Source organism: Thalia democratica, chromosome 4 (genome assembly GCF_965202585.1).
Source record: "Thalia democratica chromosome 4, ktThaDemo2.hap1.1, whole genome shotgun sequence".
Taxonomy (NCBI): Eukaryota; Metazoa; Chordata; class Thaliacea; order Salpida; family Salpidae; genus Thalia; species Thalia democratica.
In genome coordinates, this window is record NC_139168.1 from 24,388,657 (window position 1) to 24,415,650 (window position 26,994).

The following is a 26,994-nucleotide window of genomic DNA, read 5'->3' on the forward strand; positions in this document are numbered from 1 at the left end:
AATTTAAATTTTATTATTCAGTTCTAAAGTTATATACAATAAGTTAAATTTATTACATTTAGTTTCATTTATTTTATTCTTTAACCCAAAACACAAATCTTTTTTGAAAATCTTAAAGTTGATTAAACCAAAATAAAATCACATTTACTAAAGCTGCTTAAGTATTTTTAGTTTACTTAGTACAAATAGATTAAGTTAAAGCAAGTTTTCCAGAAATCAAGGTTCTTGAAAGTTTAACTGAAAATTTATTTAACTGTAGCGCTCGACTAAATTTCGTCGATACGTTCATCGCCGCAGTTGTGTTTAGCTTTAAACTACCATTTAAGATAGACTTATAAAATTAGTTACATTTTCTGAATTTTAACTAAAACTAGCTTTTAAACTTTTTTTTTAAATAATGTTTATTTGTTTTAAGAGATTTCTTTTAAGCATAAAAATAGTTTAAATTTATAAAACGAAAAAAGTTTATTGTAAAAAATGTTTACTAAGTTGTAATAAGAAAAAGTTTATATAATTAGAATTAAGTTTATGAAATAAACAATTTAAAATGTAGTTTTATTTTTAAATAAAAAACTAATGTAATCAAGGAGTTATATGTTTATTTAACAAGTATGCAGAGTATTTGCTTAACTTAAGTCAGAAAACAAAAACAACATTTTAATATGTCTTCAATTGCAGAGCATTGGCGCTTTTTGAGAGTGTAAGCATCACAACAAAAGTAAACTATATTATATATATTAGAATTTTAAATTATTGTATAGTGAGTGCATGAAGACAGTGGTTTGAATTATGCATATCAAAAAGGTTAGTTGAAACTTATCAGTTATAAATGTAATAAATTTTATGTTTAAAACTATAATGTAAATACTAGGCTAATATATAGTTATTATTATTTTTGTTTAAATAGTTTTTCATTACTTATACTACATTAATAAAATATTCTTAATCCTTTATACTAGGAAAAAGTCTCTTTTAGAATCAATATACAATAAGTGTAAACAAAAGTAAATAAATACAGTCTATTATAAAAAATAAGAACTATTCAATATTGTTTGCAATGTATTTGAAGGTGAATGCAAGGTAATTACCTAGGATGATGTTGCACCAACATCAAGCTGAAATTATATTGTATTTGATGTCTTTTTTAACAATAATTTAAGATCAAATACCAACGTTTTAAGCCTAATATGTTTAATCTAAAAAACTTTGTTTTAATAAGCTATATGAATACATAGAAAGAATTAGATTTAATTATTATAAACTAAAATATTTAATCAATTTTATTTTACAATGTAGTAATTAATATAAATTATTGTATTGATATAGTCACTTAACATTGTAAAATAAAAGCAAAAAAATATTTTAGTTTTATTAGTTTATGATAAATAAGTTAAATTTTCTTAACATATTTATAAAATATAATTTTTTAGCTTTAAAAAAGACTAAAGGTTGAAAAATACATTGAGTATAATATAATTTCAGTTTAATATTGGTGCAACATCATCCTAGGTACTTACCAAATGCAATGAGGTGATCCAACATTAAAAAAAAACTAACACTGGCTTTTATATGTAACCTTATGAAAGCTTTTGGAAATATATATCATCTATAAAGAATGAACAACTTTTAAGAATCTGTTTTAAAGTTAAATTTCAATTTTAATTAAAAATTTTGTTATCAAAAATTAAAAAAGAGATTTATTTTAGTAAATTATTCGAATATTTAAGAAAATTGGCTGTGAATAACATTTATTCAATACATTTGTAAACAAAACTTTCCATCTCATAATCTAATCAAAATATTTCAGTTCTATTAAATTAATTTTATTGTAGTCAACAGATAAATAAGTAAGGCCATAGGGGGGGTCCAACATTTTTATTACAAAAATTAACTTTTGCTTTTATATGAAAGCTTTAAGTACAAATTACATACCAGTTTTTATAGAATTCAAAAATATCATTTAACTTTTGAGATATTTAATTTTTTGTAAAAATTTCCAATATAAAGGTATGGACCACAAATTTTTTCGGGTCAATTTTCTCGGAAATTTTAAAATTTACTATAAATCTATCTCCTCCTTCATTTTTCAAGTAATCTTCTTCAAAATTTCAGGAAACATTCCTTATAATAAAAGGAAAAAACGTTACTTTAAAATTTTAGCAATTTACAAAAATAAAAATTTTATCACAAAAATTAAAAATAAGTGTTTTTTTTCAAAAAATAAATTTTTACAAATTTTTTTTTAAATTCCAAAGTAACATTTTTTTCTTATTGTATAAAAATTAGACTGAAAGTTTGTAGAAGATTGCTTGAAAAATGTAGGAGGAGATAGATTTTAAATGAAATAGTCTTTTTTTGCTGTTTTAGTTTTCCCTTTCCACAGGGAACCTATTATGCGGCCGGACTTTGACTAGTCATATCTTAAAATATAATTCAAATTTTTTAAAACGATAAAAAGCATCTAGAAGCTTAGAAAAAACTCTATGAAATAAGATCAACTTGTAAAAAACATGGTTTACACCCCCCTATGGCCTCAAAAATTTGCAAAATAAAATCATTGAATATATACACAGTGTTTGTTTTACTTATAATGAAATAGTTATATTTTTGAATTATTATTATTTATCTACTAAAAATTAACACTAGTATAAAACTTGTTTTACAATAAAAGTTAAATATCTTAACAAAAATAGAAATATTTAGTTAAAAATATTCTACTTTGTACATTTAATAACATATTAAATACTAATGTATAAATAATTTATTAGCAATTTTCTTAGCTAGCAACATTTAGCTTGTGGGCAGCATTTTGCCAACCCCTGCTTTAGAGTAACAATGTGTGAAGTCAAAATGTTAACAAAAATATATTTTTAAACTGTATATTTAGTTGGTCAAGCCTAAATGGCCTGAAAGTAAGGCCTTTTTTACAAATTTATCTTATTTTAAAGATCTAAAATTTTGCTAGGAGCTGCTTTATATATTAAAAAAAATTTAATTTAGTTTTTGAGGTATAGGAGTATAGAGTTGAAAACCTTAATAATTTTTTTTGGAATGAATAAATTTAAACTAGCAAAAAAAGAATTGTTATAAACACACTTTCCTATACACTTTTAAGCAGTTGTTCTCAAACTTTCTCAGTTTGAGAACTATTTCTTTCTTTACTTATTAAAATGTATGTTGTATATTTTTTTTTAAATTTTTATTAGATTTTTATTAAATAAAAAATATTTATAAATTCCTCATTATATTTATTTTTTCAAGTGATTTAATATTTGTATTTTCTTAATGCAAATGATAAAAAGTTCAAGGTTAGTTGCTTTAAAAAATAGAAATTTTTTTTTTAGTGATTTTTAAAAATTCAAAGAGCAATTTCAACAATGATAAATTTCTTCTCCATACTTCTGTATTTGAAAACTTTTATCTATTTTACTATCTTTAAAAAGTTAATTAAACTTTTCTGGTCTAAAAAAAATAAACTCTTTCTATGGCCTCAAAACCTTAGTTTTTTTAGTTTGTTAGTTTTTTGTCATGAAATCTATGGTTTTATACTTTCAAAAAAACATGCAATATTTTGGTTAGTGTTTAAGTAATAGAAAGAAAATTATAAGTTAGAATAAAGTATAAAAACGAATAAATCTAAAGGTTAACCTTAAAAGTTTAACTAGTTAAAAAAAAGTAAAAACCCAAATAAATATTAACTTAACAAGGAGTAGTTTAATGATCTAATTGTAATTATTAATAAAGTATAAATAAGTAAAAATAAGTATAAAGTTTACAAAAAGTAATTTACTGATATAATTTTAACAGATATCAATTCAAGGGTTTAGAAGCTACAGAGAGGCTTCAGATATTGAAGTATTTAGTCCTAAACATAACATTATTGTTGGCAGAAATGGATCTGGAAAAAGTAACTTCTTCTGTGGTATGTTTTATTAAATTTTATTTTATTAAGTATTTTAAAAATTAGGTGTGTGTAAACTAATTTTTGAGTGTTATATTTATTTAGTTAGATTTGGAAACTTATTGAATTTAGTAGTTTTTGTTGAAATACAAACTTAGTTTTGCTTTAGATTTTTTTATTATGAAGTTTAAACTGATAATAACTGTTGTAAACTAATATTTTATTACCATTTTTGTTTTGATACACTATAAAATTTATAATTTTTTAAATTCTAATTAGTTAGTAATCGAAGCAATAATTGAGCTGTGCTTTTTGTTATTGTTAAATTAAACTTAAAATTATTAAAATTTTAAAGCTGAAATAAGTTGATGTTTTAACTTTTTAAGATAGAAGTGAGTTACCAATAGGTTCAACATTTTTACAAGATTTTCATTGCTATGTTTTTTGAGAAGATATTAGTAATTGTATAAAAGTATGTAACTTTAAGAAGGTTTAAATTAAAATTTTAGTAAGTCTTTATTCTTGTTGTTTTAAATACCAAGTTGATATTTTATATGCAAATACATTAGTATAGTTTACTTTTTATTAGTTTTATATTTATTAGCATTATAAAAGAAAATTTTAAAAGAGTTATATATTATAACGGAAATAAAAGTTTGAATCATCTTTGTTTAAGATTGCTTCATTTATATGTTAAGATTTATAGAAAATTTTATTAAAATTAATGATTTTATGTTCTTGTGCTTTATTATATAATTTTATCCGCAAGTATATTTTTCTAGTTACCTTTAGTGTAGTATTTTGTGTTTTAATTTTAACGTTTAAGGTCTTTTTCAACTTAAATTATTTGAACTCTATTTATTCATATTTTCAGTATTTTATTAAATTAATTTTATATTTTTAGTTGACTTTAATAATTTTTTAAATCTAATTGAAATAATTTTTAACAAAGCTTGTAATTTACTTAAATGCATTTGAAAAAAAGTTTTTGAATTATACTATACAAAATAAAAAGTATTTTTTTTGCAATTTTAAATAATTTCATTGTATAGGAGCTTAATATATTAGATACTTTTTATACTTTATGAATAATAGTTTTGTACTTATGTTGTAAGATACAAAGGTTTGACAGGGTTGACACAGTCAGGATACTCAGTATACTCAAAACAACTGAGGTAAGTTTGAAACTTTCGAAAACCTTAGGATAACTCAGGCTAGTTTGATTTTTCTTTTGAATCTCAAGGTGACTCAAGCCAATTTGGCTTTTAATTAAAACTCTAGATAGTTTTTAGATTTTTTGAAAATCTCAGCCCTTTTTTTTCTAGATCTTGAGTGTGATTTAGTTGTTTCAGTTCAAATATTTTGATTTTTTATAACCAATTTTGTTCAAAAAATAGATTTAATTGGTTTTTAAAAGCTTTTTTTTAGAGGATTAAAAAAGCTCAAGATGACTCAGGACAGTTTTTGGTCTCTAAGAATATTATTTCTGAATCAAAGAGTGGCAACCCTTATTGTAAAGATACTTGAATGAACTCTATAGTATTATTTTTTTTACTTTCTATCAGCTACTTAAATAAAAACTAAATAAGTTTTTATGTTAACTTTTATTTTTTACTACAAAGTAGTAAAAAAAAATAATAAAGAAAAAGTAAATATAAAAAAGTTTTTAAACAATTAAGTAATCTTACTTAATCAAAATATCTTAGTTAATGCTTAAAAATTCAAACTTTTAAATTGTTTACCAAAAAACTAAGTTATTTGGTCTATGAACAACAATTTATAAAAAAAGCTTACGAACTATAGGATAAAATGCATTTTTTATGAATTAGTGTAATTTTAGCTCTTTTAAGTTTGTTCTTTTCCAATCTTAAAAACGTTTTATTTAGAAATATGTTTTCCAGTTGTATAAACCATCTGATTGCTCAAAACAAAATCAAGCAAAGTTACTTTGGAAAAGCACCCTCTGTTTATGTGTTACATTTTAAAATAAAGAGTTTAAAGTTGATTTTAATGTTATCAAAATAAAGTTTCTCTCGTCTGAGAAATAAATTTTAACATGAATTTCTTGAATACTTTTATTTTCAATACAATCAATGTTCAACAATGTTTGTAATAAGATCATTTTAATGTTTGATATATTTACAGCCATCCAGTTTGTTCTCAGTGATGAGTACAACAACTTGAGAGCCGAACAAAGAGCTCAGTTGCTTCATGTAAGTTGAATACAAAATTTATCAACTTGATTTTGTTTAATCAGAATAAGATTTAGGTTAATATGTGTCCTCAAAAGTGTTTGCCTGTAAAGCAAAATATCAATTAGTACAAATTTGTATTCTAATTTAAGCTTCAGTGCGTGAAAGCATATGAGAAACCGACTTTAGCCTTGATATATTTCAATCAGTTTCAAAGTTTTGAGCACAGTCTTTTTTTTAAATTTAATAACCAAGACTAAGAGATTAGTATAAAAAATTCTGTAAAAACTTGGTATTTATTTACAAAAACTAATTTTTGATAATATGTGAAAGTATAATGTTATAGGAAGGCACTGGAGCAAGGGTCATATCAGCTTGTGTGGAAATGGTGTTTGATAATTCTGACAACCGTTTGCCTGTAAGTTTTTTCATAATAGAAATGTCAAATAAAATAAATTCAATAAATTTAGAAAAGTAGGTGAGATTTGTATTAAAATTTGAAATTAAATTAGTTTTGTACTAATATTTTTTTTGTAAGTAATTTTTAAGTTATGTAAGAAAGCCCATGTCAGTAAAATAAAAATGAATTAAAGCTTATTCATTGAAAAAGAAAACTTTTTACTTTATTATTCTAATTTTAGTTATTTACTGATAGACTTATAATATGTTTGCTTCTGAGTATAGAAAAATAGTTTAAAACTTTTATAAATATTAGATTGATAAAGACGAGGTCACTCTGAGAAGAGTGATTGGTTCGAAAAAAGATCAGTATTTTCTCGACAAAAAGATGGTAACGTTAGTATGTTTATTCTCTTGATTTAATGAAAACTTTCTACTCTAATAAATATCTTTTTTTACCCAAATATTTGTAAAAAATGGGAAAATAAATCCATTGGTTCACAATTTTTCTGTACTTTTGTTACCTTATCACGTTTTTAGAATTTTATTTTTATCTATTGAATTTTTACAGAAAAAGCGACGTTTTGAACTTACTGGAATCTGCTGGTTTTTCTAGGAGCAACCCTTACTACATTGTCAAGCAAGGAAAGGTAAGATTATAGTTATGCTTCTATAGTGATTATAAATAGTTAAAAAGCCAAGCTTTTATAACTTAATGGCGGTCATAAAAGTTATTAAGAAAATATTCTATTGATCTAAGTCTTAAGGCTATTGATACAAAAAATCTGTTTGTAACTTAAACATACATTAAAAACTTAATTGATAAAAGTTTATAAAGTTTAATAATGCCAGTCGGTAATTCTAAAAAAGTTAAACTTAAAACTGCATTGAACAGTGCATATTTAAGACAAAAATATTTAATAAAAGAATTAAACAAATTAATTTTCAACAGATCAACCAGATGGCAACAGCGCCTGATTCCCAGAGACTTCAGCTTCTTCGCGAAGTTGCAGGAACGAGGGTTTACGATGAGAGAAAGGACGAAAGCAGAGAATTGTTGAAAGTTTGAACGTTTTGTTAACTATCAATACGAAATAAACATTCATCGAAATTAAGGGCATAGGGGGTCCAACACTTTATTATTTACTAAAGTTAACAATGGTATTTATATTGAAGCTAAAAGTATAAACTATAAATCAGCTTTCTTAGAGTATAAAAAATTTAATTAGCTTTTAAGATCTAAATATTTTCGTAAAAAAATTCCTATACAAACCAATGAGTAATATGTTCATTGTCAATTTTCTCTGAAATTTAAAAATTAACTAAATGCTAGAGACCGCAAATTTTCAGAAAACTTTCTTTTCATAATTTAAAAGACTTTGAGTTTGCGATTTAAAAATATTAGAAAATAAAAATTCTAGATAAAAAAAAACAATTTTTTTTTCAAAATTAAAGAAATTCCTGCATTTAACTGCTTTAAATATTAGTAATGGAATTTCTGTAAACATTTGATAAAAAATAATTGAAAAATGAATGAGAGAATAGATTTTTAGTAAAATAGTCTATTTCCTCGTTTTTTATTTGCGCCTTCCATTAGGAATATTTTTTCACACCAACTTTGATCGCTTATATTTTAAAATTTACTTTTAATCTTATCTTTCAAGTGGTTAAAAATGTCTGATGGCTCAAATAAAACTGTACAAAATAAGATCAACTTTAAAAAATAAACGTACCCTTCACACTAAATGATTTAGTTACTACATTAGCATGCTTAAAAGTGTAACTTTTTAGGGAACTGTTGTAAGTTTTCACATTTTATAAATTTTTTCGTAGTTTAAACTAAAGTTAAGTTACATTCATAGAAGTAAATTTTTTGATCAAGTTATAACATTAGCATACTTATAAAATGAAGCTTATTAACGCTAAAACAATGTGAGACTTTATAGTGTCGAATCGAAAAAAAAGGTAACCTTGAACGAAAAACATTGATAAAATTTATCTGAATTTAAATCAAAGCTCAATTCATTAGCAAATGATAATAACCGCTCAAAATCAAATAAATCATTAAAACCCACATTTGTTGCTTGTCCCATATTAAAATTACATTTTTTTTGCAGGAATCAGAGTCAAGAAGGGCGAAGATAGAGGACGTTCTGAAGCTGATCCGCGACAGGTTGGGGACTTTGGAGCAGGAAAAAGAGGAGCTGAAGAATTACCAGAGGTTCGACAAAGACAGGAGGGCGTTGGAGTACACCATACACAATCAGGAGCTTAATGATACAAGAACCAAGCTTCAAAATGTTTGTTTTCATATTTAATTTTAATAAATCTATTACACCATACACAATCAGGAACTTAATGATACAAGAACCAAGCTTCAAAATGTTTGTTTTCATAACTAATTTAGATAAATTTATTACACAATACACAATCAAATAAACTGAATGAGACAAAATCTAAACTTCAGAACGTTGGTTTCATATTTATTTTAGATTATTAAATTGCACTTATTATTACAACTAATTTCTAAAACACTTAAATCTTCGTTTTATATACAATATTAAAAAAAAAAAACTTAAAAAATGTTAATTTATGTTTATCCTGACTATAAAGTGAAACAAGTATTCCACAGCTGTCAATCAAACGTGAGCACACAGAAATAGAACAGACAATCAAATAAAACTAAAAAAATCATTATTTAAATCTTCGCAGCTGTCAACGCGAAGGGAGCACACCAGCGCGCAAACGAAGATGCTGAGGGAGCAGCAGGAAGCGGTGAATATCAAGCTGAAGACGTACGAACGGGAGCAGCAGCAGCTGATGCAGGGGCTGAAGGGATTGTACGAGGAGAAGGATCAGAACGAGAAAGACCGGCAGCACATGATTCAGAAGAAGGTGTTTGTCTTATGTGTAAAATTATATTATTTTGTTTAAACTGATGGTGCCAGAATTGTTAAAATGATAAAAGCACAGGAGCGTATATATATTTTTTTTGTTTCAAATTAAAATTTCATGCTCTTTTAATTGAACCAGTTCATTTTCACAAGTTAGGTTGGTACCGTTAACTGCCATGATGTTACAGAAGGTCTTGGGAACAAAATATTTATATACATTATTTTATCTTTTATTTTTGTAAAGATTCAAAGGTTACAGAAGAAGACATGAATAAAAATGTTATATATTAATGTGTTTATTTTCTTTATAATTTTTTTATTACAATAATTTAAAATGTGCTGTTTCGTATAAAGACGTGTTTCAAAAAAAGTTATGAAAAGTTTGTTTGACTTAATGTGAAAATTGCTGTTATTTAAAAATAAAGTGTCGTATAACAGATCTTGTATAATTTATTGTTATTATTGTTTACAGAACAATAATGAAATTGTTTTTTTTTCTGATTTTATGTTCAAGTTGTTGGTGCCAGCAATTAAACATAAAAGTTTGTTTTTAATAATACTTTTTATTGCTGGCTAACTTACTTTCTCAGCTTAGATATCTTACTTGGATTAACTAAGTATTAAAGTTTTGTTTTCTATGTAGAAGGATTAAAAAGAAAAAATTTAACCAATAATCGCTGTGTTTTTACTATAGAAGACATCTTCTTTTATTTTTTAATATAATTTATTTAAAAGTATTAAATAAATATGAGTATTAATATTTTTACCTTCCCTAATATTTTAATGAAGTTATACCTTATTTGATAGTAATATTAATATTTTTACCTTACCTAATATTCTAATATAAGTTTAACTTTTTTTTTTGATATCTATAAAGATATTTTTACCTTATTTATGATGTAAGTATATAAGTATTTAGTCGTGATAGACAATAGACTCAGTAGACATCTGACCTTATGAACATTATCAATTTCTTTCTTGAAAAATATTTAAAAATACAAATATATAGGCGCAACTGGAGCAACGTATGTTCACCTTACAGACATTTTCAATATAATAATACAAAATAAAGTGATTTAATATAGATTATTTAAAAGTGTTCACAGGGTGGCTACTAAACTTGGAAACCTTAAAAAACCTGGAATTTGACAATTTAGGCAAAACAAGTTGAAATTTGAGAAATTTTGAAAAAAACCCTGAAGTTTTGATCAAAAATGACTAAAAAACTTGGAATTTTAAACAATTTTTACATGTTAATTAGTAAAAATTTTATCATTTAGATAAAAAATTTTTGTCATCATCAAATTTATTATTTATCAAATAATACATTTAACGTAGTTCTTGTCTTTTCAATGTTTTTATACTATTTAACACAGTTTTTTACCTTATACTTAACTTTAAACTAAAAATAGACCTAAAAAAGTGTACTTTAAAAAATCTGGAAATTTCTCTAAAACCAGTGGCCACCCATAACCAATAAGTATTCGCTTTTTTACTTTCCCTTACTTTCTAATAGAAGTTAACCTTATTGAATATAAGTATAAGCATTTTTACCCTATCTTCAATATAAATATTGATATATAAGTATTCAGGAAAATGTTACCCTCAGTAGACATCTTGGCTTGTAAACTTTTAAAATATGGCTAATTTTCTTATTAATATAATAATATAAACAAACAGGCGCAACTGGAGCTGGCGGTGCAGGACTTGAACGTGCAGCTGTCGAGCGACCAGCAGTTGGCCGAGCAAGCCAACCAGGAGCTGGAGAGGATCCTGCAGGAGATCAGGACGAAGCAGCAGGAGAAGGATGACGTCGATCCCAGGTTCCAGGAGCAGCTGGCCAGGGAAAAAGATCTCAATAAGAGGTTTGGTTGAAAAGTTTCTGCAAACTTTACCAGAAATAAATATAACGTGTAGAATATTTTAAGAGATGGTTGTCTTTGTCAGAAAGTAATTTTGATTTTTTGTTTGAAATATAAATGAAAAATGTTTGCTGATCCTTAAGTGTTTAAGTTGAATTTTTTTAAATTTACTGAATAGTTGATAACAATCAGCATTTAGTTTTGGTAATGATGCTTCAAAAGCGATTTTTTTTTCAAAACTGAAACGTGACTTCTCTTTTCGCGCCATTTTCTCAAACTTCCTTGACGCAGGCTGCACAGCGCCGAGCAGCGGAGGAAGGAACTGTACGCGAAGCAGGGGAGGGGCAACCAGTTCAACGACCGGCAGGCCAGGGACGAGTGGATCCAGAAGGAGCTGAAGACGCTGAACAGGGGCATCAAGGACAAGGAGACGCAGATCGCCAACCTGGAGGAGGAGATTAGGCACACGGAGGAGGAGAAGAAGAAAAACTCCGACCGGATCCAGGTAGAATGAAAATTTTATTTTTGTTTTAGGGTATTTAAAAAAAAATTACTTTGTTTTTAAATGAATTAAAACTTTTAAAACTACCCTTACGCTAAACTTATTCGGGTATTTTTCGACAAGACAGTTAAAACATCTCGTTGTGTGATTAAACAAAAGTTTTACGTTAATAGTTCTATTGATAGTTTATTATTCCTTTTAAAAAAATCCCGCTCCTAACATAACTTTGGCAAATTCAGTTTTTCAATACACAAACTTCTTTTAAACCCAAACTTTACCACCAGGAAAATAACATTTAATTTTAATGTTTTAACTTTTTACCTTTCAGGAAAACAACATGGACTTGCAGGAGGCGAAGGGGGAGCTGGACAAGCTTACGTCGGATCAACTGGCTTCCAAAGCACACATTGACGAGGTTAACGCCAAGAGGCAGAAACTGTGGAGAACCGAAGCTTCCGTATGTGTTGTTTTATTTATTAGATTAGAAAAAAATCTGTTTTATTTTATAGTTTTTGTTATTTTATAGAAAGTTAACTGAATTTTTGTGGTTATACTTAATTATTTTTCAAATGTTTACTTAAAATTTTAGTTGTAATGGTATTTTGTTTTTTAGATGTTAGATTAATTGTTAGATTGTTTAGATTTTAACTTTCAATTGCACTGAAATTGTAAATATATTAAAAAAAAATGTAGATTTTATAACTGATGATTCTTAGTATAACAAAATAAAATTATTTGCGAGATAAGTCCTAAAGCTATTAGATGCAATGTAATAATCTGACAGACTTGTATTTTGTATAAACAATCTTTTTAGCTTTAAATACTATCTTACTTAATCTTACACTCATAAAGATAAGTATTTAAAAAATAATTAAAAATATTAATCATTTGTTTGTTCAACTATTAAAATGTATCAATGTGATGTTTTTGTATTTAGATTCAACAAGAAAAGGACAGTCTCAAGTCAGAGATTAAGAGCAAAGAACATTTGCTGAACTCTTTAATTGGAAAGGTTGAGTTGCTTATTAGTATTTTATTTTACTATTAATATTCCAATTACCATGAGTTAAAAAGTATTTTTGAATATTGATTGATACTTTTTTATGTATATTTAATCCTCATTTAAAATTAAATTCAGTTAACTTCTGTCTAGTAAACATACTATCTATGTTTCATTTGTATGGGCATGTGAAAGTAGCTTGTGTACTTTGAAGGGTTGCCACTTAATCAGGGAAATTTTTTCTGGATGAAATTATACTTTAACTTGAAAATTTGACTAATTAAAATGGTAGTTAGCTCTTTGTTTTATACGATTTCAAATTAGTTTAAGAAATTTTTTTTTTTCCTGCACTTACAATAACATTTTTTGAAGTTTTTTTAAAAGGTTTTAGAATTAAACTGATGGTTTGACTTAAATGACATGTTATTACCTACAGCTAAAGATTATAGTTCTGTTAACAAAGAAGTTCAAACTAAATTAATCATTGATTAATTGAGCACATACTACATCATTGATAATTATTAATCCGCAAACTACTGAACTTATTTAGTTTTTACTACTTTATCAGAGTTAATTTTTCTACTGCTTTGCATAATAAGTCTATCTTTTATTTGTGAATTTATTTGTATGCATCTTTCAGGCGTGTTGTTCTTGTAACAGTAAAAACTTGCTGCTACAGTGATAACTAAACCACTCGCATCATTGCTATGCTTATACTTGTTACCTCACTGAACAGGCTGCATTCCACGGAATAGAAAGTATCCACAAGGTGATGCAAAACTTTAGGGAGCAGGGTCGGATGGACATGGTCGAAGGGTACAAGGGAATGCTCATCGAAAATTTCAGGTGCAACAGATCCTTCTACACCTGCGTCCAGGTACTTACGTGATTTTATTGTGTTTTTGTTTGTTATTATGCATTTGTGGTAAAAAATTTAAGTTTCAACTAAATTATGAGGAGCTACACTATAAACAAATAGGATTAAAAATAATTAGATAAATTTACATGTTGTAGTTTTCAGCTTTTATACGTTTATATTATATTTGTTTGTGATTTTTTCTCTGGTGGTTTCAAGTCTTATAACATTTCTTTTTGTTACTGTTTGTGATACATTCAAATTATTTTCAAGTAAACTTTTTAAAATAGTTATTTAATATCTACATTGTATTAATAAACAATGAACTTCACCGCACGATCAACAACAACAGCATCCGAGACAATCCTACGACCGGTTTCATCCTAATTATAGACTCATCAGGCAGAAATAGTTGCGAGAAACCGCTGTTGTGATCTTATCCAAGCGGGATTAAGTACAAAGTACTGAAGCAACCGTTTGTGCGTAAAGTCCGAAAAATTGACGCAGGCAAATCTTTGTACTTAATCCCGCTTGGATAAGATCACAACAGCGGTTTCCCGCAACTATTTCTGCCTGATGAGTCCTAATTAGGACGAAACTGGTCGTATGATTGTCTCGGATGCTGTTGTAATTAATCTTGCGATGAAGTTCATTGTTTATTATCGATGGCATAAAACATCTCAACTTTGTTGATGATGGCGAAATAAATATTTACATTGTGCCAATATATAGACTGAGTTTTTCTTTCTTATGTCGTTTTTTAGTTTTATCATATTTATGTAAACAAATTGTGTTTACTCTAGTTTGGATGATTTGTTTATTAAGTACTCAGCAAATTTAAATATTTTAATTGTGAAGATTTTCTTATCACAGATTTTAAATTAATTGAAATTTCCATTGGTGTTTTTCAGCATGGCAACAGAATTAAAAATTTAAAAACAATTCTCTTACACAAAACTTAAATTTTTCAAAAGATTATTAATGATTTAAATATTTTCCTAAATAATAAATGATTAATTCTTTAAATATAAACAATAACTTCAACAAAATATTTTATGCATTATATGCATACATATATATTCAGTTGTTTTAATTAATTACTGTTTGTATATATAGCTTATATGAATGAAGAGAGTTTAACTATAAGTAGAAGGGTGGTGATTTAAGTCTTGTTTAAATATACCAAGTTGTTTTTTAAGTAGTTAATACATCAAAAAACTGGAGTTAAAAAATATTGTAAACTAAAGATACAAAGTAAAATTTTTACTTCATAAACTTTTTCAGTGTACTACTTTCAAAAACAAACAGGATATTTTACAACACCTAAACCTTTATACACGTAACCATGAATTCTTTTCGCAGGTTACAGCGGGGGGCAAGCTGTTCAACCACATAGTGGCCACCGACAGAATAGGGACCATGTACCTCAACGAAATGAACAGGTTGAGACTACCTGGTGAGGTGACCTTCCTACCACTCAACAAGCTAGAGGTTATACTAAACTGATTAAAATAAAAATAAGTTTTACAGGATTTATTGAAATGATATGAGTTATATAAATCGGAGTGATTGCAAAGTTTTGATTGTATTTGAAACACGTTTTGAGTTATAGGCACTTGTAGAATTTTAAATATTTCTAATTTATTAAGTTTTGGATACTTTTGTATATCTTTTAATAGTTTTAATTAGTTTTACAAAATTGATAAAAATAATTTAAGTTATTTAAAGATTATTAATGTTAACGACATGTTCGTATTTTGTTGGAGTATTTGCAGTTGAGGATTTAATTGTACCTTATTAGGTTCATGGTTAATTTTAGATTGATTTTAAGTTATATTTCAGTGCATGTTTTCTAAGCTTTAAACATTTTTTTTGGAAATTTAACGTTAGTGTGTTTGTTCTAAGGTAGTTTATTCTAAGATAGTTTTTGTTTTATAGCTAGAAAATTTTAAAACTTTTGTTTGTTTAAAGTAGTAAAAGTTCTAACAACTTTTTGACTGAAGTGTATTATGGAAAAGTTAAAAAAAAATCATTTGATTGCAATGCTTTCATGATCCAGTTTTTTATATTTTTGCTCTAATTAGAAAATATTCTTACTAAATTAAAAAACACCATAACTGAATTAATGTAATATGAATTGGATAAGATGAACTAAGTTTTGTTGAAGATTATCATACACATTAAAACTATTATCATCTTTTTTGTTTTAGTTTCATAAGATCGTTGAACTTTTCTCAATAAATTTATAAAAAAATCCCCTAATTTGAGAGCACACGCATTAGCTCTCAGCCAATAACATCTTCAACCACATTTGCTGAAGAGCCGTACATTTTTCTCTGAGTTTCTTACTTGAAAATTTTAATCAATAATTTCTTACTTGAAAATAATGAAACATTTATTGAATATTGTCCTGAAACAAATTTATGCTTGCTAAAAAAAAGAAATATATAAATTATAAAAAACATTCAAGATTGGAGGCGTTCAGTATAACAAAAAAAAAATTAATTAAATATAATAATAATATATCAGATGAGAGACGTTTATCTATATGCGTTTTATTTAAATGAAACACTCATTGCTGTGAAACAAACCGATACTTCACTATTATTATTATTGTTGTTGTTGTTATCTAATTAAATATATAAAAAAAATTCAAAAATATATATAACAGATGAGAGACGTGCAGTACCCGCAAACGAAAGACGCGATTCCGATGATAAACAAGCTCGAATATGACGATGACTACAGAGTTGCTATGAGGTAAATTATCTATGATATTTTGCATTGAAGTAATTTCTTACACTTTAGTTTTGCTAGACGATAAAGTTTTATATGTCACATAGTTTTAATGATTTTTAAAACATCACATAAAAGCAATAAAACAAGTTTTTGAAAGCGCAACATAATTTTATGAAGGATCACAGATTTTAAAGTGCTAATAGCTTATTATATATCCAAATAAACATATAGAAAAAAATCTCAGTTTTGTTCAACAAACTTTTTGAAATTAAGGCCATAGGGGGGGTCCACTTTTTTTTTTACAACTTGATCTTATTTTTAAGAATTTAATCTGAGCTATCAGACACTTTTAACCGCTTAAAAAAACTCAAAGTAACTTTTGAGATATAAGCAATCAAAGAAAGGGCGTTCAATAGGTTCCTTATGGAAGGCGAAAACTAAAAATGCGAAAAAAGACTATTTCACTAAAAATCTATCTCCTCCTTCATTTTTTGAGTAATCTTTCTCAAATTTTTACAGAATGTGTATCATTAAACTTTAAAGAGATCTATTATAGGAATTTTTTTAATTTCGAGTAAAAAAAAAATTATTGTCAAAAAACTACCCTTTTTTTTAGTTTTTTGTGGATAAAATTTTTATTTTTCAAAATTTCAAAAATTCCAACATTCAGATTCTTCAAAATATTAAAAGGAACATTTCCTGAAAATTTGAAGTCTCTAGGTCAAAAAATGAAGGAGGAGATAGGTTTTTAGTGAATTTTTAAATTTCTGAGAAAATTGACCCCAAAAAATTTGCGGTCCATATGTTTGTATCGGAAACTTTTTACAAAAAATAAAATATCTCAAAAGTTAAATTATATTTTTGAATTCTATAAAAACAGGCTTGTAGTTTGTATTTAAAGCTTTCATATAAAATTCAAAGTTATTTTTTGTAAAAAAAAAGTCGGACCCCCCCTATGGCCTTAATTTTTGTTTCAATTTAACAGAATTTTTAATTTGTTTAACATATTAATGAGTAAACTTAGCTGGCCAATCTTGTCATCTAATTTCAAATTTAAGTTTAAACTTTTTTCTCATCAACAACTGCACAGGCACGTTTAGGAAGTGTAAAAATGTGCAATAAGTATAAACGCATAAAAATCGTAGCCAAAAAGGACAAAATAAAAAACAAGTGACAATTTCACATTTCGCCCTTTCAACACACATGGATTAATGAATACTTTCAACAGGTACGTGTTTGGGAAGACGCTGATATGCAGGTCCATGGAAGTTTCAACCCAACTGGCCAGAAGGCACCAGCTAGACTGCATCACTCTTGAAGGTAAACAGTGAATTAGGAAATTAAAAAAAGTAACAAGTTTAAACAGTATTCTTTCTTTATTTCACATTAAACATGTTTCTGTATGTTAACGGGTTAACACACTTCAATGGAGCTATGAAGATATAGAAATATATTTTAAATATTAATTTTAATTTTAACTATTTAATTAGTAAATACGAGTGATAAATACTGTATCACTCTTGAAGGTACATGAAAAATTGTTTCCAACATCAGAGGGTTTGTTTGGTGTTTTTACGTTTAACTGATTAAAAAATAATTAGAACTGATTTTGGATTTAGTCATTTACTTTGTTTTTTACTCTTTTTTATGTGCTTTGCAAAATTTAATTGAAAAAATGGTGTGCTTTGTAAAAAAGTAGGAATCAATAGGCTTTAAAGCGAAATATGAATTGTATTCATTAAAAAAGTGATGGCATTTAGTTTCAGTCAAAAAACATTTAATTACGCAATAACAAAAAGGTTTTAACCAAACATTTTTTCAAATTGAAAAAAAAATATATAACAAAACAATGAAATAACAAAAATCCATTGGCTCCAACAACTATTCCCTCTATTCAGCAATACCATAATAAAGTAAAACAAACTAAACTTACATTTACCAACATCTTTTCTGCAAGTGTATCAAAAAATATTTTATTACTACTTAAACCGACTAAAAATTAAATTAATTTAAAGGCTTTAATGATTAAATTAAACTAATAATTTTAATGTAAAGGGACTTGATGGCAAAATATATACATGTATTTTATAAAAATTATTACAATACCAGTTAGAAATTAGAACAAATTCTAAAGACGACGTATTGTCTAGGAGTGTCATACTAATAAAAATATATTATTAGAAAATATTTTATTACCAGTTGAAATTAAAATATTTTTTTTCCAAAGGTGACGTAGTGTCAAGAAGGAAAGTAATAATAAATAAATAAAAACATATTGTAGTTTATCTTATAAATACAAGATATTTGCTGAAAATTTAAAAATATTTCCATAAGGCGACGTGGTGTCAAGGAGGGGGGCGCTCACGGGCGGTTACGTGGACAACCGGACGTCCAAGCTGGAAATATACACGGTCAAAGAGGATCTGATGAAGAAGCTGCATGAGAAGGAGAAGGAGTTGAAGGAGAACAAGGAGTTCCTACAGAGACAGGAGGTTTGTAAGACAGCTTATATTTGGCTGGGTTGGTGTTACAACTTATATTTGGCTGTGTTACAGCTTAATGTTAATATTAAATTGTGTGAAAATATTCCCCACAACAGCTTTCAAAATTGATTGTTGAAACAGCAAGACGCAGTTCAAATTTAAATTAGTCAAAGTTAAAAAAAAAACTAAGCCAGGACTGACTCAACATGTTTAAAAAAAAAACTCTCACTAGTAGCCTTCAATTTCACAAAATTTATATTGTTTATCAACTGTTTTCTCTCTCGCAGCAAGACGCGGTTCGATCGATGGAGGAGGCGCAGAAGCAGGAGACGAAGATAAAGAAGATCAAGGACGAGTACGAGAAGCTGAAGGTGGACACCAGGATGCTCAGGGATCAGGAGCAGAGCTTGCACCGTGCATTAGAACCCAAAGTTGGTATTGTTTAATGAGTAAAGTGCAAAAGTATTTAAAAAAATAAGTGCTCTTATATTACGCGTTAAAAGAAGCTTTTGCACGATGTATTACATTATGCAACTGTTGACCGTCAAAGCAGTGTTTTTTGTAAATTTTAAATTAAACAAATAAAATACAAAAGACTTTAATAAATATCTTATCAGGCATTTTTCGGTTATAATCATAAAAAGCATTCTTAAAAGCATAACTTTTAAGAATCCTTAAACTTGTATTTTAGTCGTAACTTTAAATTAAAACTTGAACAAACACCCGGTAACACAAACACTTCCATAGCAACAAAGTTCCTAACACAAAAAAAAATTATATAGCAACGGTCGTTGGGGCAGCTGATGACGAACAGGGACGTTTTGAGGTCGACAAAGACGTCACTGGAGGAGGAAATGGGGACCGATTTGTTGTCCCAACTGTCCATGGACGACCAGAGAGAAGTGGACAGACTCAACGACGACATCAAGCAGGTTTGGTTTAAAAAAATATTAATACATATTTTTTAAAATTTTACTTTAAATGTAAATTTACCTGGTTTATTGAAATGTTTTGATTGTGTAATTTTATTAAAGTATTTAGAAGCAAATAAAGTAAGATTTCAAAGATTCTATTTTAAATATTAATTTCGTTTGTTAATTTTACTAGTATTTAAAATAAGCCTTTTGTTCAAACAAAAAAAAGTTTCTAAATTTTCTCTGATTTTATTTTAAGTTTACTGCTTCACGATATCAAGCAAGTTTGGTTTATTAAAAAAGTTTTTAGCTTTAAAATAACTTGTTATTAATATTAAAGATTTTTTATAAAAAATGATTCTAGAAATTTTCTTCGATTTTATTCGCTTCTTTATTTATGAGCATGTAAAGTTGACCAATGAAATCAGAAAGGTGTTGTTTGTGAATACGTATTTTGTGAATTTTAAATAATCCATTGATAATTAAAACTAAGTTTTTTTTTTACCAAAAAAAGTTTCTTTGGGATCTTGTAATCGGTTCAACATATATTTACACATATTTATGTTTAAATACCTTTTAAATGAATTGTATACCAATTTTTTTTAGAATCCAAGAGCTTATTGTTGATTTATGTATTATGAGAGTAAAACTTTGGTTAAAAAACGGTAAACGAGAGCATTTAACTTAATTAAAAACTTGTTTAAGTATGTTTATAGCGTTATATGTTTTTTTAGATATTATTAAATAAAGACTATTTTTTAGATCAAAGAGGAGAGCACTGCGGTTATCCAGCAGAGAATCAGACTTGAAGGTCAGAAGACCCAACTTGAAAATTTGCTCCAGGACAATCTGTTCAGGAGAAAGGAACAATTTGAAAGTGTCAGTTTCAATATTGAAGCATTATTAAATGACCAAGCTTTGCATATGTTGTTGTATTGCAATGTTTTTTTACTAGTTTCTCATTGAGTCTAAAAAAAAGAATACTGAATATTGAAGAAAAGTAAATTTTAAATAGATTGATTAACGTAAATTAAATCAAACACTGTCACATTAAATTTTTATTTATTAAATTTATTACAGAAAATAAGAAAATTTTAAATTTAAAAGTCTATAAGTGCTGACTAATTCCAGTTAATATTTAAATAAGTTTTTAAAATTTTTGATGATATTTTGCAGAGAATAAGAGACTACTCTGTGGACTTAATGTAATATTTTTTTTTGAATAGAATTTACAAAAAAAATATTTAAAGTCCTTATGATTATGTGAATTATGGTTAAATACTGACAAATTTAAGTCAATTCAATTCAAATATTTGTTGATTCAAAAAATAAGAGATTACTCTATAAGCTTAATAAAAAGAAATGTTCTAAATAGAATTTATATAAAAAAATAGTCAATTTAATTCAAATATTTGTTGATTCAAAAAATAAGAGATTACTCTATAAGCTTAATAAAAAGAAATGTTCTAAATAGAATTTATATAAAAAAAATTCTTATATGCATAATGTTTATAATCAGGTGATTTGTGATTAAATGCTGATAAATTTAAGTCAATTCAACTAATTTTCTTTGATATTTTGCAGAAAATAAGAGACTATGATTATGTGATTTGTAAATAAATTTTAATGTTAATAAACTACCCTTGAGTTTAACTACCCCATATTTAAATAAATCACCATAAATTTAAGATTAACTTTTTAATTTTTTGTTAATTGCAGAGAATAAGGGACTATAGTGTGGACAACAGAAGGCAGTGCTTGGAGCAGAGAAACGGTGAACTGATAATTTGCACTCAGAGATACGACGACGCCGAAACCAGATTTAGGGGTTTGAATTTTATAATATAAAAAATAATTGTGAGGTTTTGCTTGAAAAAGAATTTTTTTAAATGTACCTTTTTGATCTTGATAAAAACAAAACTTAAATATTTTTGTCTATGGGAATCGCATAGAAGACAAAACTCAACAACAACGTTTTAAAACTTCGCAACTAACTTTTATAGACGAACAAAATATTTTTTCTGATTGAGTATAATTTTTAATATACTTGCTTGATTTAGACTAATTCAATATATCATTAGAATTTAGTTAAACAAATTGTGGTGTTTAATTAGCGATACTTAATAAGTTTAATGTATAATAGTAAATGATCATCAACTAATAACAACTTCTATCTGATAATATTTCAACACATATGGAGGAATATAAATTGTAAAAAGAAATATTAGTTTTCAACTTATAACAATATTAATAAATTATGTTTCAACAGAATTGGAGGAAGAGGTCGGGAAGAAGGAACGGGATAATGAAGAGTTGAAGCTGAAGATCGAGGAGAACCAATCAAAACAGAGAGATTGCAAGGAGAAAATGTCGGATGATGCCAGAGAACTGGAGAAAGCAACAAACAAACAGGTTACAATTGTTTGTATTATTAAGATATTAGAAAAAGTAATGTATCCGTTGACAGTCAAACAAAACTATTTGAGTTAAAGTTTTTATTCTGAATGAAGCAAACAAAAAAATAATGTTGAAATGTTTTATGTTTAATAAATGTGTAAAGTTATTTAATGCACTAAAAATAAGATTTAAAATTATAAAAATGTAATTTAACAAGTTAGGAAGCAACATGACTACAGTATTTGTTATATTTTAATTTTTCCATTAATAAACAACTACAACCAAATGACAGCAAAGTTTTAATAGAATATATTATATTCAGAGCATGCTGATAAAGAAGAAGGAAGAGTGCATGAGAAAAATCAGAGATTTGGGATCCCTGCCTCAGGACGCGTTTGAAAAATACCAGGGCTACACCCACAAAACAGTTCGTTTGTTTACTTGAATGAAAAGGGACACACCCACAAAGCTGTTCGCTAACACTTGATTTAAATAATTGAAAAAAAAATATTTGTTACGTTTATTTATACAGTTGCAGCATTTTTGAATTTATTTACACAAATTTATAACTTGTTAAGTTTTGCACGTATACGAGTTTTTGAAAACATACAATAATTGTACGTTCATTTTAAATAAAAACAATTAAACACCAGACTTTCTTAATTTTTATTTTCTTTATTTCCATAAACCATCAAAATACCCTTCTTCAAACTCACAACCCTTGAAAAACTTTTAACATTTTCTTGTTTTCTTTTTTCTTATTCAAAGCACCAACAGCTGATGAAAGAGCTGGAGAAGTGCAACAAGGAACTGAAGAAGTACTCTCACGTCAACAAGAAGGCCCTCGATCAGTACGTGTCGTTCAACGAACAGAAGGAAAAATTGTTAGCCAGGAAGGAAGAAATTGACAGAGGTGAGCTTTGGTTGAGCAGTTGTTTGGAGTGTTTTTGAAAAAAATTGGTTTAAAATAGATTATTATGAAGTCGAAATTAATGAAGATTAATTGTTTGTGTTGACTACAAAATACTGCTCAATTTACTCAGTAAGGAGTTTATTTTAAAAATAAAAATGCGCTAATTAACAACTTTTTTATGACTGGTTTGATTATCATTATATAAACAACGTTGTTAAAGTGCAGTAAACTATTTTTAATTGTTTTTACAATTTCAGAATATTTTTTTCACCCAGCATAAATAAAACAGTTAATTAGCACATTCAACTTTATGATGTCAATAATAAAAAGTCAACAGCCTGACTGGTATATGTTTTTACTGTATACTTTTATAGAATATAATATCAATGCCTATGTTATATGCTACTAGTCATGGAATATTTTCTGAACTTAATTAAACGTTTTCTAATATAATTTTTCAGGCAGAGAAGCGATCAGCAATTTAATGGAACATTTGGAACACGAAAAATACGAAGCAATTCAGTTGACGTTTAGACAGGTTTATAATTTTTTGAAATTATGAAGTATAGTATGTTATAATTGATACTTTCTCATTAGTACAGTTTGTTTGTTATTGTAAGAATTATATAATGATAACTATATGATTTAGACTTATTGAGTCAATAAAAAGTTGTTATGACGGCTTTCAGGTACTGAAATACTAAAAAATACTAAAAAGTAGTATAGATAAGGTTGCAATTAATCACAATTATATCTCTGAAGGTATTGAAGCAAATGTTATATTTTTTAAAAAATACTTAAATTTTTAGGTTTCAGGCATGGAAGCTGATTTAAAACTAACAAATAAATAAGTATAAGTAATATGAGCACACAAATATGTCTCAGGTATCAAAGAACTTCAGCGATGTGTTTCAGAAGCTGGTGCCCGGTGGGAAGGCAACACTCATAATGAAGAAGGGAGACTTGAGCCAGAAGTCCTCCTCCTCTTCGGATCCTTCTTCATCTTCCACCGAGCAATCGGCTTCCATCGTCGATCAGTTCGTCGGAATCGGCATCAAGGTGTTTATTATTATTATATCTTTTTTTTTTTAATGGTGATTAAAATTTATTTTGACAAGAATTCGTATAAATAACAACTACATATTTGATGCATTTATATAAATATTGGTAAGTAAGGTACGAGTAAATTTTATTTTTTAAACATTTTTTAGCATATTCTTTTCCATATTATAATTCACTGAAATTAGGGCTTAAGATACTACCAATCAAACAATGTCAATTAAGTCACGTGACAATTTCATCCAATCACAGGTGTCGTTCTCGGGCGAGGCGGCGGAAACGCGGGAGATGCAGCAGCTGAGTGGCGGGCAGAAGTCGCTAGTGGCGCTAGCGCTCATATTCGCCATTCAGAAGTGCGACCCCGCCCCATTCTACCTGTTCGATGAAATTGACCAGGCCCTCGACCCAGCTCACAGGTGAGTTTATTTGTTTGTTTGATCTTAAATTAGTTTAGATACTTTGTTAATTTAGTCTTAATTTGTTTTAGATACTTTGTTAATTTTATCTTGATTTGTTTTAGATACTTTGTTAAGGGCATAGGGGGGGGGGGGGGGTAACCACTTTTTTATGAAATTTGATCTTTTTTTATATAGTTTTTACTAAGCTAAAAAACGCTTTTTACAGATTTTAAAAATTCAAAATAATTTTTGAAATATAGCTGGTCAAAATCGGAGGCAACAATAGGTTTCTTGTGGGAGGCGCAAACTAAAACGACAAAAATAGACTATTTCACTCAAATTTATCTTCTCCTACGTTTTTTGAGATAACTACCTCAAATTTTCAGGAAATGTTCCTTGCAATACTTAGAAAATTCTGTCGGAACAAAATTAAAATAAATTTAAAAATAAAAGTTTCATAACAAAAAACAAAAAAAACTGTTTTTATTGTTTATTTTTTTTAATAAATTTTTATCTTTTAATTTTCAAAATGCTTTACGACAGAATTTCTAAATATATCAAGGAACATTTCCTGAAAGTTTGAGGTAGTTATCTCAAAAAATGTAGGAGAAGATAGATTTTTAGTGAAATAGTCTTTTTTTACCGTTTTAGTTTGCGCTTCCCATAAGGAACCTATTGTTGCCTCCGACTTTAAGCAGCTATATCTCAAAAATTATTTTTAATATTTAAAATATGTAAAAAGCATCTTTTAGCTTAGTAAAAACTATAAAAAAAGATCAAATTTCAAAAAAAGGTGGTTAACCCCCCGCCCTATGCCCTTAATTTTGTCTCAATTTATTTTCTGTTTATTTGTTAAACTATTTTATCTTAATTTATTCTATGTATTTTGTTAAGTTATTTTATCGTACAGTTTTTCTATTTTATATAAAACTTTAGCTCCATACTTGTCTAATTATTAAGTATATAATTCTAGGTGGTTTTGTTTGTTATTTAATTATTTTATATGTATTTTAGCTCCATACTTGTTTAATATATGTCCCTTTCTGCTAACTACCAGAAATTTGTGAAATTTAGTGAAACTATTTGAACAACTAAGTTCAAAAACTAAGTTTGAACAACTAAGTTAGCTTTTACACATTGTGATTTAGTTCTCTTTTAGTCTAATAAGTGTTTTTGAGAAAGTTTTGTAATTTTAAAGTTTTAATATGTAATGTTAAATTTGTTTAATAAAGTTTTTTTTTATTTTTTTAACTGTAAAACTACTTGTTTTTACCAGCATTTTGTCTAAAAAAACCAATTATTTTAACAATTATTATTTTAATCAGTTAAACCATTCAGCAATCTAAGCTTCATTATATTTAATAATCAACTATAATTACCAGAGCATCAGTGGCCAACATGTTATCTGAGCTAAGCGAGAACGCCCAATTCATAACAACCACTTTCAGACCTGAACTATTAGAAGCAGCTGACAAATTCTACGGCGTCATCTACAGGAACAAGGTGAATATTATTTAATTTAAACACTTCAGAATATTTGATAGAAAAAGTATGTGGCAAGTCAGTAATTTATGTTTGACCCACCCCTGCATAATTCACTTGATTATCCTTATGCTTTTTGCAAGCCTGACTTAATAAGTTTTGTTATTTTTGGTACGCAAAAGATATAAAAGTTTTACTAATATTGTTGTTTCAAACAAAAAATTAAAGTTTTGATTACTTTTAGTAAAAAGCTTTCTAAATATGCTAATACAACTTAGCTTGTTGTTTTGAAGTTAATTAAAAGTTTAACAATAAGCAAAAATAATTTCAAATTTTTCTGAGTGCTTTTCTGAGTAATTTGCTGTAAGTCATATTTAAAAACTACGGTCGAAAGTAACGTAGATAAAATTCTTATTTACATTCTTTTTATTAATTTTTTATGGTGTAAAATTGTAACTATTTTGTTTTAAAATCTCTCATACACCACAATTTCAAAACTCATATTTAAAACCACACATTAACAAAAATATATATTATTATATATTATATTATATATATAATATTTTTAACCGTCAGATGTCGCTAGTAAAGACAATCACAAAAGACATGGCGAAAGAGTTTGTTGAAGACGACGAAGTTCACGGCTGATTGGTTGAAAAACTCACATGCTGAAATTTCATTGGTCTAAAAAATTGTATAATAAGATTTCATTGGTCAAAAACTTCAATCAAATACTTTCATTTGACCAAAAGTTTACATGTTAAAATTTCATTGGCTCAGAAGTTAGTGGCTGTTTTATAAGCATTTTTATAAGTTTCGTTCTGAAACTTGATTTAAAAGAGATATTAGGTTTTTATGTGTTTCGTATTTTGAACATCCTAACTTTGTGTTTTTTAAAGAGATATAATGTTTATTGTTGTTTAAGTTTGCATTTTTGTTGCTTTTTTATTCATATTTTGGATTAAGTCTTGTTAACGCTGAAGTCAATTATATTATAAGCTTA

The 26,994-nt window shown here is 26.9% G+C and overlaps 1 protein-coding gene across 2 annotated transcripts; it reads left to right on the forward strand.

Moving 5' to 3' along the window:
• The first annotated feature begins 736 nt into the window (after positions 1-736).
• On the forward strand, positions 737-26,994 carry LOC145834111 (structural maintenance of chromosomes protein 3-like). 2 transcript variants are annotated; one of them, XM_082941462.1, is made up of 30 exons: positions 737-804; positions 3,808-3,922; positions 6,047-6,114; positions 6,440-6,511; positions 6,809-6,888; positions 7,064-7,142; positions 7,445-7,555; positions 8,610-8,792; positions 9,205-9,387; positions 11,067-11,251; positions 11,540-11,753; positions 12,079-12,207; positions 12,688-12,762; positions 13,487-13,627; positions 14,969-15,097; positions 16,278-16,366; positions 17,574-17,665; positions 18,680-18,837; positions 19,116-19,259; positions 19,611-19,760; positions 20,505-20,621; positions 21,462-21,570; positions 22,012-22,154; positions 22,462-22,566; positions 22,917-23,052; positions 23,514-23,590; positions 23,938-24,111; positions 24,364-24,527; positions 25,892-26,012; positions 26,568-26,994. In XM_082941462.1, exons 1-30 carry the CDS (start codon positions 790-792, stop codon positions 26,637-26,639), a joined length of 3,630 nt encoding a protein of 1,209 aa, XP_082797588.1. In that variant the 5' UTR covers positions 737-789; the 3' UTR covers positions 26,640-26,994. The 2 variants fall into 2 exon arrangements, with proteins under 2 accessions (XP_082797588.1, XP_082797589.1); XM_082941463.1 differs by lacking the exon at positions 737-804 and adding an exon at positions 3,216-3,308.

Bases quoted from the DNA above. Each gene is read 5' to 3' on its own strand.
- LOC145834111 (XM_082941462.1), top strand. The intron at 8,793-9,204 runs GTTTGTTTTCAT...AAATCTTCGCAG, and splicing joins CAAGAACCAAGCTTCAAAAT to CTGTCAACGCGAAGGGAGCA. The intron at 15,098-16,277 runs GTTATACTAAAC...TATATATAACAG, and splicing joins TACCACTCAACAAGCTAGAG to ATGAGAGACGTGCAGTACCC.